At 38.1% G+C, this 13,597-nt stretch overlaps 1 protein-coding gene across 1 annotated transcript in view; it reads right to left on the bottom strand.

Annotated features, from left to right (window-relative positions):
- The window catches only part of ULK4 (unc-51 like kinase 4), a 513,951-nt gene that overhangs the window by 469,284 nt on the left and 31,070 nt on the right, over nucleotides 1–13,597 (bottom strand). The window contains exons 13-16 of the mRNA XM_082664206.1: nucleotides 10,850–10,954; nucleotides 7,599–7,659; nucleotides 6,034–6,215; nucleotides 5,090–5,136 (exon numbers count right to left, since the gene is read on the bottom strand). Of these exons, the coding sequence (XP_082520332.1) occupies nucleotides 5,090–5,136; nucleotides 6,034–6,215; nucleotides 7,599–7,659; nucleotides 10,850–10,954 (395 nt within the window). The remainder of the gene's footprint in view (nucleotides 1–5,089; nucleotides 5,137–6,033; nucleotides 6,216–7,598; nucleotides 7,660–10,849; nucleotides 10,955–13,597) is intronic.

Here is a 13,597-nt window from a genome sequence, read left to right as displayed (position 1 = left end):
ATAATTGTCAAAACTTGGAAGCAATCAAGATGAGCTTCAGTATGTGAATGGTCAAATAAACCGTGGTACCTGCAGACAATGGGATACTTCGCACTGAAAAGAATGATCTATCAAGCCATGAAAAAACATGGAGAAACCTTAAATGAATGTTACGAAGTAAAAGAAGCCAATCTGAGAAAACTACATACTTTATGTTTCCAACTACATGACATTCTGGAAAAGGAGAAACTATGAAGGTAATAAAAAGTTCAGTGGTTGTCAGAGGGATGAATAGGCAGAACACAGTAGATTTTGGGGGCAGTGGAAATCCTCTGTGTGATACCACAGTGATGGATACACATCGTCATACATTTGTCCAAACCCACAGAATGTACAACACTAAGACGGAATCGTAATGTATAGACTTTGGATGATTTTGATGTGTCAATTTAGGATGTACCACTCTGGCAGGGGATAGTGATAATTGGAGAGGCGATGCATATGTGGGGGCAGAGATATGTGGGAAAACTCTGTTCCTTCCCCTTAATTTGCAGTGAACCTAAAACTGCTCTAAAAAATAAAATCAACAAAAACCAAGAAAAGGTGAATTTTTTGATATGTGAATTGTATCTCAATAGAAGAGTGAGAAAGCAAAAGAAAATTAAGTCAATAGACACTAAATTTGGGCTTCCCTGGTGGCGCAATGGTTAAGAATCCACCTGCCAATGCAGGGGACACGGGTTCGAGCCCTGGTCCGGGAAGATCCCACGTGCTGCGAAGCAGCTAAGCCTGTGAACCACAACTACTGAGCCTGCGCTTTAGAGCTCACGTGCCACAACTACTGAGCCCACGTGCCACAACTACTGAAGCCCGCGCGCCTAGAGCCCATGCTCCGCAACAAGAGAAGCCACTGCAATGAGAAGCCCATGCACCACAACGAAGAGTGGCCCCCACTCGCCGCAGCTAGAGAAAGCCCGCACACAGCAACAAAGACCCAACGCAGCCAAAAATATAAATAAATAGGCAAGCAAAAAAAAAAAAAAGAGAGACACACCCATCCTACAGGAGTTTCAGGAGCAGAAAAAGGATGAAATAGAGATGAGGAAATCATAAGGAAATAGGAAAGCGAAAGAAAGGTTGCAGCATTTAACAGACCGACTGGCAAAGCAAATTAGTAAAAAGGGATACCTAGATAGATTCTAGTAAAAGTTTGCAAGCCTGGAATATAAAGAAAAATTCTTTTTTCACTGGAAAACAAAATCAAACTAGTCACATATAAGAGGAAGAAAAAGTCAGGTTGGTCCCTGAGTCTTCCAGAGCTGCAGCCAGCACACGAGTGAGCAACAAAGCAGCACGGCACAGAGGTGAGTGTGGCCTGAAGGTGCAAGAAGGTCTCATTCAGCCTGTTATGCCTGAGCCCCAAAACCACAGGCAGAAAGCTTCAAGGAAGGAGGAACTCCAGAAGCAGAGCCTGAGAGATATTCTATTTAAAAAACAAAACAAAAAACTACCAAATAATGAAATCCCATCAACCAAGAAGTGAAGTAATTCACAAATGTAGAAACTGTATTTTAACAATTGACGATGAGCATTTACTTTATTAAAGTACCAAACTATACTAAAAATTAGAAAAATCCTTCCTAGAATATAAATATCAAAGGACCCTAAAATAAACCTGAGAAAGAACAAAGTTGAAATCACATATTCTGATTTCAAACCTTACTACCAAGCTATGGTAATCGAGACACTGTGATACTCACATAAACACAGATTTATAAACCAAGGGAATAGAACAGGGAGCCCAGAAACAAACCGTCAGCATATACGGTCAAATGATTATCAACAAGAGTGCCAATACCGTTTAATGGGGAGAGGACAGCCTTTTCAACAAATGGTGCTGGGAAAACTGGATATAAACGTAACAAAAGAATGAAACTGGACTCTTACCTAACACTGTATAAAAAAAAACTAACTCAAAATGGATCAAAAACCTAAATGTGAGCTAAAACTATAAAATCCTTAGAAAAAAACAAATGAAAAGATTTATGACATTGGTTTTGCAGTGACTTCTTAGAACACTAAAAGCACAGGCAACAAAAGAAAAAATGAAAAACTAGGTTTCATCACAACTTAAAACTTTATGCAAAGGGCACTATCAGGGTAAAAAGGCAACCCACAGAATGGAAGAAAGTATTTGTCAGTCATATACCTAATATGTCGTTAATATCTAGAATACATACAGAACTCCCATAAATAAACAACACAAAACCCAGTTAGAAAATGGGCAAAGGACCTGAACAGACATTTCTCCAGAGAAGGTAAATAATGGTGCTCAACATCAGTAATTAGTGAAATGCAAATCAAAACCGCAACGACATATAACTTCATACCCATTAGGAGAGCTACTGTTAAAAAAAATTGAAAAAAATAAGGGTTGAAGAGGATGTGGCGAAATTGGAACCCTCAAGCATTGCTGGTGGAAATGTAAAATGGTGCAGCCACTGTGCAAAACAGTTATGATGGTATCTCAAGAAGTTGAACATAACGTTATCAAATAATCCAGCAATTCCACTCCTAGGTATATACACAAAAGAACTGAAAGCAGGGACTCAAACAGGTATATTCGCACCAATGCTCACAACAGCACTACTTGCAACAGCCAAAGGTAGAAGCAACCCGAGTGTCCATCAACAAATGAAAAGATAAACTGTGGCATATACACATATGGAATATTATTCAGCCTTAAAAAAGAATGAGTCTGATACATGCTACAACACAGATGAACTCTGAAAACATTCAGGTAAGTGAAATAAGCCAGACACAAAAGGACAAATGTATGATCCCACTTATATTAGGTACCTACAACAGGGAAATTCATAGAAACAAAAAGTATAACAAAGGTTTTCAGGGACTGGGATGAGGAGGGATGGGAGTTACTCGTTAATGGGGAAGAGCTTCTGTTCGGAATAATGAAAAAGTTCTGGAAACTGACAGTGATCGTGGTTGCACAACATACGTATCGCAATATACATAATGCCACTGAATTATACACTTAAAATGGCTAAAATGGTAAATTTTGTTACATATATTTTATAATAGAATTTTTAAATTAAAATATTATGCATTATCTGTGAATTATACCTCAATAAAGTTGATTGGCAAAGGCTATAAAATTTGATAAGTATTCACTGTTAAAAGTTGTAACAAAACGGCATTTTTACACACATTGACTGGGAATGCATGTTGATATCATATTTCTATAGAGCATTTCAGCAATTTATGAGAAGTCACAAAAATATCTATTGCCCTCTACCCATTCGTTCTAATTCTACAAATCTGCCCTTAGGGGAGAAAGGAAAAATAGGCATGAAGATTTAAGCACAAAATGTTCATCAATATATTATTTACAATATTATAATACTGTCCAAAAATAGGGAAGGGTAAATAAAATGATCAAATATTCATAGCATATAAAAAGAGGCATACCATAAAAAAACTCAGACAAATTAATTAGTGACATTAAAAGAATACATGTTATAAAGTGGAGAAACATAAAAAGTTATATGTTATTTTATTTTTTCTATATACTGAACAAAGCCAAGGAATAAACATACATACTTCAACAGTGATTGTCCCCCAGCTAAGTTAAAGACCCTTATCATATGCTATCAAGGTGATATGACCCAGGACAGAGAAGGCCTCGCTGGAAGAAGTAGTATTTGAATGGAGAAAGAGAGTAAAAGAAGGCTCCAAGCATAGGGCTTATCTATCCATATTTTCCTCAAATAAAAACTGTTTTACAATTAAACTTAAATCTAAAAAATGGAAAAAAATAGTAGTACCTGGAAAGGATTAAGAATGTCTGTTTTTTAAAAATCAGCAGAGGGCACCCTATTCAAGGATATAATTTGTTTTAGCCGAAGTGCTAAGATTTTTTTGTTGGTTTCTTTTACAGTGAGCATACCACAATCCTTCTCAAAGTTTAACATGCCCAAAAATGATCTAAAAATCCTATTTTGTAACGCCAGATTTTGCCTTGAGAGAGTAACATTAGAAGATGCATAGGAATAATTATCCAAAAAAGCATTTTTGAACACCTATTGTTTCCCCTATATTTTGGCAGCATGGGAAAATAATTACTATCCTATCACTGGCACATTTTACAAAACCCCTTCACATTCAAGTTTTCACAAGCTTCTCAACAATAATACAAGATAAGTAGGATTGATAACACCAACTTCCAAACCCCCAAAATACACTAAGTACCCAATAAGAACCAGGCACCGGGCAAGGTATTTCATACACCTACTTCATTCAAAATTTAATTGTAAACAATATATAAAACTGAATCACTTTGCTGTACACCTGAAACTAACAACACTGTAAATCAACTATACTTCAGTTAAAAAAAATTTGATTGTTACCAAAAATCTATGAAGTTGATACACTATGCCCATTTTACAGATGAGTAAACTGACACTCAGCAGTTATAATAATTTGCCTGGGGGCAGATTTGTGATCTACACCCACATCTGTCTGAATCCAAAGCACTTTCATCATCCCACAAACAGTCCCCCAGAAGCTGAGACTCGGAAAGAGGTAATCAGTTATCTGACCAAGTCTCATTGGCAACCAGAGCACAGAGCCTTCTTACACTTTAATGAGCTTTTCACCGAGTATGCTGCCCTCATATAAGCAAGTATACATCCTTCCATCAGGAGTTTACAGAACACAATCTCATTAGATTTTGTAAACCATCTTAAGGAAAGATAAAGTGGCAAGGGAAAACGCCTTAGAAGCATAACTAAATTAAAACACAGGGATAATTGTAAAGTATTTGATAAAGAATATTCAAAAGAGTAATCATTAATAAAGCTTCCAGATGTAGTTTACATAAGCTTGGAATTATATTTATAATATTAGAATAAAGACTACTTTGAAATCTTTTTAAATGGACAACTGGGATGCCTATAGAAAGTGCTATGATTCAGGGTCATCATTACTTTAGACTATTTCGTGATAAGTATTTAGGACTATGTGCTTTTGATAAATATGTATGTTTTAACTACTTAATAATATAATAATTTATTAAGATGTAAATATTACTTACCTATCCCAGTTTGGAGCTATTCGCAAATGCTGGGTTAGCAATTGGAACTAGAAAAAAAAATTAAGATGTATTTAATTCATGAAATGACACAGAAAGTGACCACTAAGTTAACAAATCAAACCAGTATACACATGAAATGCAAAGCCTGCACCAAGGAAATGAATTACATTCAGTGTTTTTGCATCTTTGTAAATATAAGATAAAAATAAAAACTAAGAATAAGAACGTTCAGTTTCTCCAACTGAATTATATTCCCTAAATATGCCTCTGCCCCTCACCCCACAAACACACACCAAGTACCAAATAAGGAACTGTAATACTATCCTGGAAGAAAATGAACTTAAATTTTTTCAAGCCAGTTCCCAAACAAAGGCCCACAAGGGAAAAGGCCCCAGACCACTGTAACTCCTTTCTGAGGACGACTTCAAAAGATCTGCCGAGTTCCCACGGTTTCATCGATGAATCAAGACGGTCCAAGAAATATCTCCAGGAGAAGAAGGAAAAAGAAAAGTCTTAGAGACTCAGTTCCCCGTTCAGTGTCACATCGGAAGCCTTGGAATTTACCAGGAAGACCCAGTAAAAAGAGCCCCTATTCCACGTGGGCAGCTCACTCCAGCAGCTGATGACAAGACCTCTGTCTTATGATTTCACAGATGAAAAATACCTTACAACTACTACAAATTAACGTAAAATGCAAGCTGAGTGTTACCAAAGGAGTTGTTCAAAATCACTGTCGATTCGACTGCTTTTAGATCTAAGCATTAAACAGAGGACAATTCTGGCAAACCTATCATCTTGATGAGTCACTTTTTTTCATTGTAACTAAATCTTATTAGTATTTTAGCACTTGTTTTAATCTCTACAGAAATAAAAGAGTTATGTGCAGAAGGAGAGCTGCAAGCCCGTGATAAGAGGAGTCTTTACTTCACGACTTAACTACGTACCAGGGGTGAGTGGAGGAGCCTGGTGGCCACCTCCCTGTGTCCGGCCACCACGCACAAGTAGCAAAGGAGATTCAGCTTGGCTCGGGAGGCCCCTGTGCTCTTCTCGGGGGAGTCGATCTGTGAGCACACTTGTTGCAGAAAGTCATTCCAATCTTGGTCTTCTAGAAATACTAATTTATCCACTGCAGAGGAAAGAAAATATTAAAAGTGGGGACCACGTGAAAAAGGACTGCTGAGAACATTACAAGAAGAATAAAATGGAACACAGAATTTCAATACCTAAGGTGAGGGCACACAGAAAATTATAAATTTACACTGTCAAAACCAAAAATACTCGAAAGACATCACTACTTTTATTTGCTCTTCTATGTTCATCTCTTTTTCTCCCCATGGAGACGGTTTGCACTATGTCAATGGAAACCTATGCTTAAAAAAAGAAGGTAGATGCCTAAATTTAGGAGAATGTTCTTGCAACCAAGAACATAACAAAATGCAAACTTAAATAAAACGGTACTATGGAAAAAACAAGATACCCTTTGCATAAAATAAAGCAACCTAGCCTTGAAGTACTGGAAAAGCCAAAATTTCTACAGATGTTATAAGGTCCCAGTGAAATTACTAGTAAACATAACTAGGTTAATACAAAGCTGAAATCATCTGGGAGTCCCACCTCCAAACCCCTATACAAACAAAAGACAAAAACTGGGAAATGAAATGCCAGCTAAAATTAACATAGTTTCACCTAATCTCTATATTTAAACAAAATAAGCTATAACAATAATTTCCTAAAATAATTCAAAGTAAAGGGGGAAAGGGACGGAATACTATTTTGAGATAATTTTCCTCTAAGTTTTCATAAATAGTGCTTCTACTTGGAACAGTTTATTTCAATTTGAACCTATGTTGTTTATTTTGAATTTACTTTGATTTGATTTCAAATCGTAGATTCTACTCTATGATGAAGAATTTTTCCAGATCTAGTTTAACAGCTTAAACTATAACTTATCAAACAAAATACATCAAAGTTTAAGGTATAAGAAAAATTCTTATACTCACCCTAAGTAAGACTTTGTTAGGGGAAAGGGAATGTAACAATCAACCTTTAAGTATCTCCAGTCCTACATCAACCCCACAAAAGTGAACCAACCATCTGACCCTGATCTCAACTGCCCTACTCCCTCAAGTAGACTCTCGATTCTTCATTGTGGTTTCCAACCTTCTGTACCCATAAGAGCACCATTAATGTTGGAAATTCAACTGGCTTTACAAGGGAAAGGACAGGAGGAGGGCCCACCCGTTCAACAGGAAAACTTGCCCAGTTTCATAGGAACTTTCCCACTCACAAGAGTACTGAGCAGCCTAGACCCAGCTGAGTAAGGTCAAACGCTGGCTCAAATGGATTACAGGTTGTTAATAATTTATACAGTGTCTCAAGAATATAGCCAGTTGGCAAGAAAATAAAAATTTAGCTATTCATAAATAAAATATTCCATTTGCTATTAAATTTCATATTTGTATTTGTCCGCCATGAATCTATGTGCTTGATAAGCCCTTTATGATCCTACCTGAATGTGCTGGTAGATGCAATATTTTTGGATCATATTTAATTGGTGGTTGTTTCATTATCTGTGGTTAAAAAAACAGAACAAAACCTTTTAAGATGGGTATCTATCTCCTGATATGTCTCCTATATCAGATTATAAATCAATGAGGACAGAAAATAACACTGTAAAATTTATCACCAAAAAGAATAAGCATTCAGCAAAGCCCCTTCAGATTAAAATATACAAATATAGGTAATAATGCATAAAATAATATCATTTCAATTGATATCTTCAATAAAATAAAGCATCATGGAAAAGGGTCACCTTATCCTGGCTTACTCTTAGGCTAATTTACCTCTAGGTTAGAAATTTAGTTACTCAACAAATATTTATTGGATACCTGCTAGGGTGAGGCACTATGCTAAGTGCTAAGGGGGATACAAAGACATGATCCTACTGCCAGAGAGCTGACACACTGGTTAGAAAGATAAGACAAACATCTGTGAAACAACAGAAAAACATAAGATATTTAAATTAGAATGCAAAACAGGCGGGACATAATTACAGACAAAATACTCAGAGAAATGTTTCCAAAAAGATAGAGAATCAGAAAGGACTTTAGGTTGATGTGGTCAGGGCAGGGTTTATGGAAGACCTGGAAAGTGGCATGAGGTCTTGAAGAGTGGTGAGGACTTGATGACTGAATTGGCGAAGATACAACTTCATGAATAGGAAAGCACACGATTTCCTTGAGCAAAGTGAGGAAAGTGTATAGCAGCTGGATTCATGAGTTTGGAATAGCTGGGGTACTTCAACATGACACTTTTAATTAAAAAATTCAACCATCGAACTTCCCTGGTGGTCCAGTGGTTAAGAATCCTCCTGCCAGTGCAGGGGACACAGGTTCAAGCCCTGGTCTGGGAAGATCCCACATGCTGCGGAGCAACTAAGCTCGTGAGCCACAACTACTGAGCCCGAGTGCCACAACTACTGAAGCCCATGTGCCTAGAGCCCATGCTCCACAACAAAGAGAAGCCACCACAATGAGAAAGCCACACTCCGCAATGAGGAGTAGCCCCCGCTCGCCACAACTACAGAAAGCCCGCATGCAGCAATGAAGACCCAATGCAGCCAAAAATAATTAATTTAAAAAAAATTCAACCATCATTTCTATGTCTAACTTCTCCAAAACCTCTCTATAGAGCATCTTTTAAACTTCTGCTGGTAGTATTCTCACCAAAAATACATACCCTCATTCTAATCATGAGAAACACTTAGGCAAACCCAAATTGAGGGACATTCTACAAAATATTAATACCTGCCCAGTACTCTTCAAAGTGTCAAGGTCATGACAGACAAGGAAAGAATATGAAATTACCACATGACTGTGAAGGACAAGGACAGATTGGAGCAAACTAAGGAGGCATAGAAACCAACTGTAGGGCTTCCCTGGTGGCGCAGTGGTTGAGAGTCCGCCTGCCGATGCAGGGGAAACAGGTTCGTGCCCCGGTCCGGGAAGATCCCACATGCCGCGGAGCGGCTGGGCCCGTGAGCCATGGCCGCTGAGCCTGCGCGTCCAGCGCCTATGCTCTGCAATGGGAGAGGCCACAACAGTGAGAGGCCCGGGTACCGCAAAAAAAAAAAAAAAAAAAAACAACTGTAACATGGGATCCTGGAACATAAGAAGAAGGGCACTGGTGGCACAACTGATGAAATTCAAATCAGCTCATCAGTTAACAGCACTGTACCAATGTCAATCCCCTGGTTTTGCTAACAGTACTGTGTTCCTGTACAATATTAACACTAAGAGAAGCTGGGTAAAAGGTATACAGGAAGTCTACTATTTTTGAACCTTTAAGTCTAAAATTAGTTCAAAATTAAAAGTTAAAAAAAAAAAACTTCTAAGGTTTCCCAGAAACAACTAAGTCTGGTTATAAAAAGAAAGAAATACAGAATATGGTCAAAAGATAGCACAAATTGTTCTAGAAGTTCCACTAGGAAAATACCCTGTTACACATTAAATTTGGTATAATATACAGTTACTCTGCCAGATACCTGAATGCATAAAAAGAGAGATAGCTCCATTATGACAAATAGCTGAGTAATCTATATTAAATGTTATCTATCTAGTAAATAAACATTGATCTAAGAAGCCTTTTGTTCCAAACTATAGAAGCTTCCCCAGTGAGATGAAACAGTCATAAATTAATAAAGAAAAAAACATTTTTAAAAAAGGAAGAAAATAAAAATGCATAATGGGTGGTGAAATGTGTGTTGGAGCTGGAAATCAACAGAAAACAGAGGAACTGAGAAATTAATTTCCTTTTCCAAGGAGAGTACTCATCATTCCCTAATACAGTATTATATTCCAAAGATGTGAAGCAATGAAAATCCCACTGGGTTAGAAGTGCATTGTAACCAAGGCTCCCCAAGCTCCCCGTGTCTCCCCATCATCTGCCCTACAATCCTGACAACCTGTGAGAGGTGTGGTCTCCCTGTGATCTGCCCACCCACCCCAGTCTGGTGAGCGCTGCTCCCTGATATCTGCCTTCACAACACATCAGCGAGGAGAATGTCTGGAGTAATTCACCTAAGTAAGTATGGAGAAATGAAGGGACTGAGGCTAAGGTCTGAGGTCTAGAAGTCAGCAGCCACTCTCCAGCTCATGTACTGACAGGCAGAGCTGCTGCAAAGGGGGAAGAAAACTTACCCTTCCAGTGAAAGAGTGACGCAGGAAGAGGAGAGGGTTACAGAAAGGGTGAGGGTTAGGAATATAGACACGTGGCAAGAAAGAAAGAAAAGCAGAAGACAACAAGAACAGGAGAGAAAATAAGGCAAAGAAGGGACTTCCCTAGTGGTCCAGCGGTTAAGGCTGCACTTCCGGGCTTCCCTGGTGGTGCAGTGGTTGAGAGACCGCCTGCCGATGCAGGGGACGCGGGTTCGTGCCCTGGTCCGGCAGGATCCCACATGCCGCGGAGCGGCTGGGCCTGTGAGCCATGGCCGCTAAGCCTGCGTGTCCGGAGCCTGTGCTCCGCAACGGGAGAGGCCACAACAGTGAGAGGACGGCGTACCACAAAAAAAAAAAAAAAAAAGACTGCGCTTCCACTGAAAGGGGGCGTGGATTCAATCCCTGGTCGCGGAACTAAGATTCCGCATGCAGCATGGCCAAAAAATAAATAATTTTTTTAAAAAAGTAAAATAAGGCAAAGTATACTGGGAATGAAAACATCACCCAGATTTCAGCCCTCGGTTGTTAGGGTGCCTTCTCGCACCTTCGGATTGTCAATAATTGGGGTGATGACAAGATCTGAGTCTGTGTAGATAAGCTCTCTCATCCGGGTCTCCAGGTCCTGCTGACTCAGGTGTCCACTTGTGATCTGAAACAAGAACAAAAATTAGACCCAGTTTCTGTGACTAGTGAAAAGCTTTAAGAGACGGAGCTAGTAAGATGCTGAGTAGACCCCACTGAAAAAAGTCACCTGTATCAATGGACCTCCACTGCTATTCAAAACACTTCCACAGACAGTCTCATCTGATCTTCACAAAAATCCTAAATCTAGTGTATCATTATTCCCATTTTTACAGATGAAAAAAACAAGGCTCAGAGAAAGTAACTGACTTGCTCGTGTTTACCACAATGGCTGGTTAGAACTAGAAAACAGATCTTCTACAGTTTGATGTTCTAAACTATGATGAGACAAATTGGTCTTTCAATTACCAGCAGGGTTGTTATCTTTCATCGACCAAAAATTAATCAGCTTATTTCTGCTTTACAGAATATTCAATATGAAATTTAAATTACAGCATAAAAAAATTTCAAGCTTAAGTACTGACCTGTTATGTAAGTATTAAACACCCACATCTTTACAAATCCTAGTTAAAGCGGAATTGACACATAATGAAAATGAATAACTAGATGTTCCCCATCAGTTAAAGATGTTTCTTTGTGCTCTCCTTAAACTCAACTTTTTTTTTTTTTTTTTTTTTTTTTTTTTACGGTACGCGGGCCTCTCACGGCTGTGGCCTCTCCCGTTGCGGAGCACAGGCTCCGGACGCGCAGGCTCAGAGGCCATGGCTCACGGGCCCAGCTGCTCCACGGCATGTGGGATCCTGCCGGACCAGGGCACGAACCCGCGTCCCCTGCATCGGCAGGCGGACTCTCAACCACTGCGCCACCAGGGAAGCCCAAAACTCAACTTTTATTCCTGGTGCTATGCCTTAGTATTTCACATCAGACAAAAAAAAAAAAAAAAAGAGGATTTATGCATTAAGAACTTCCACTGAAACTTTGACCGAAAAAATGCTAACCAGAAAATCAAATCAGTGAAGTGAAAGGTTAAGTAGAAAAGGAAATGATCCAAAACTAAGGTAAGGGACAGAATAATTAGCTAACAAAGTTCCTGGAAACCACAACAACCCTTCTTCAACTTAGAAGACAGACATATTAAAAACACATGAAGAATAAGTAAGGAGGAACTTTTGTAAAAAAATATGTTAAAGAAAATTTAAGAACATGGACTTTCAAAACAGATAAACTTGAAAGAAAAGCCAAAATGAAGTCAACTGAAAAACTTTTACAATAATCTAAAAATGAGTAAGGTAGACCAATTAGAAAATTATATGTAGAAATTAATTTCATATACATAAAGTGAATGTATGCACAAAAACAGGTTATAAAAATACAACATCCCATTCACAATAGCAAAAAATAAGCTGTTAAATAAAATGCTCAGGAATAAACTAATCAAAAATTGCAATGAGGGCTTCCCTGGTGGCGCAGTGGTAGAGACCGTGCGCCACAACTACTGAGCCTGTGCTAGAGCCCGTGCTCCGCAACAAGAGAAGCCCCTGCTCGGCACAGCTAGAGAAAGCCCATGCGCAGCAACAAAGACTCAACACAGCCAGTAAACAAACTTAGAAATTTATTTTAAAAAATTACAAAACATAAGCTCCCTTATATAATTAGTGCTTAAATATTCTCAATAAAATAATTACATACACTCCTCCACAATAAACATCTGGCAGAAGAAATTCAACATCTATCGCATTTCAGAATGCATTTTTTACTTTTACACTGATTTTCTATCTCACATATAACCAAACAATTATTAGCACAGTGAGATTTTATTACAACCTATTTACATTTCATTTCAATACAAAATTAAGTTTCACATGGTTCGAATGCATTTCACATTACATAAAAAATACAGCAACAACTGCAATAAGTACAATAAATGATAACTTGGCAAATTTTTTACTTCAAAATATTTCTGCATTCAAAAAAACTATGATTGAAAGAAATTAAAGAATAACTAAATAAATAGAAAGACATCCCATGTTTGTGGAAGAAAACTTTATATTGTTAGCATGGCGATACTCCTCAAATTGACCTAGAGATCCAACACAATTGCTGTCACAATCCCAGCTGGCTTCTTTGCAGAAACTGACGAACTGATCCTAAAATTCATATGGAAATGCAAGAGACCCAGAATAGCCAAAAACAAAAAACTCTGAAAAAGAACAAAGTCAGAAATCATACTTCCTAATTTCAAAACTTACTTAAAAAGCCACAGTGATTAAGACAGTGTGCTAGTAGCATGACGAAAGACATATCAATCAATGGAATAGAACTGAGAGCCCAGAAGTAAACCTTCACATTTAAAGTTCATTAATATTCAACAAGAATTCCAAGACATTATTTAATGTCTTGGAAAAGAAGAGCCTTCTCAACAAACGGTGCTGAGGCAACTGGATATCCACATGCAAAACAAAGAAGTTGGACCCCCTACCTCATGCCATATGCAAAAATTAACTCAAAATGGATTACAGACCTAAATGTAAGAGCTAAGCATAGAAATAAACCTTTATGATCTTAGAGTAGACAACTATTTCTTAGTTATGTCACCAAGAGTACACAGGCAACAACAAACACACAAAAAAGATAATTTGGTCTACATCAGAATTTAAAACCTTTGTGCTTCAAAGGACACCATCAAGAAAGTGAAAGGACAATTCACAGA

The sequence above is a fragment of the Grampus griseus genome, assembly GCF_964374135.1.
Source record: "Grampus griseus genome assembly, chromosome: 10".
Taxonomy (NCBI): Eukaryota; Metazoa; Chordata; class Mammalia; order Artiodactyla; family Delphinidae; genus Grampus; species Grampus griseus.
The sequence above is the reverse complement of the archived record's forward strand: the minus strand, read 5'-3'. Positions and strand labels throughout refer to the sequence as shown.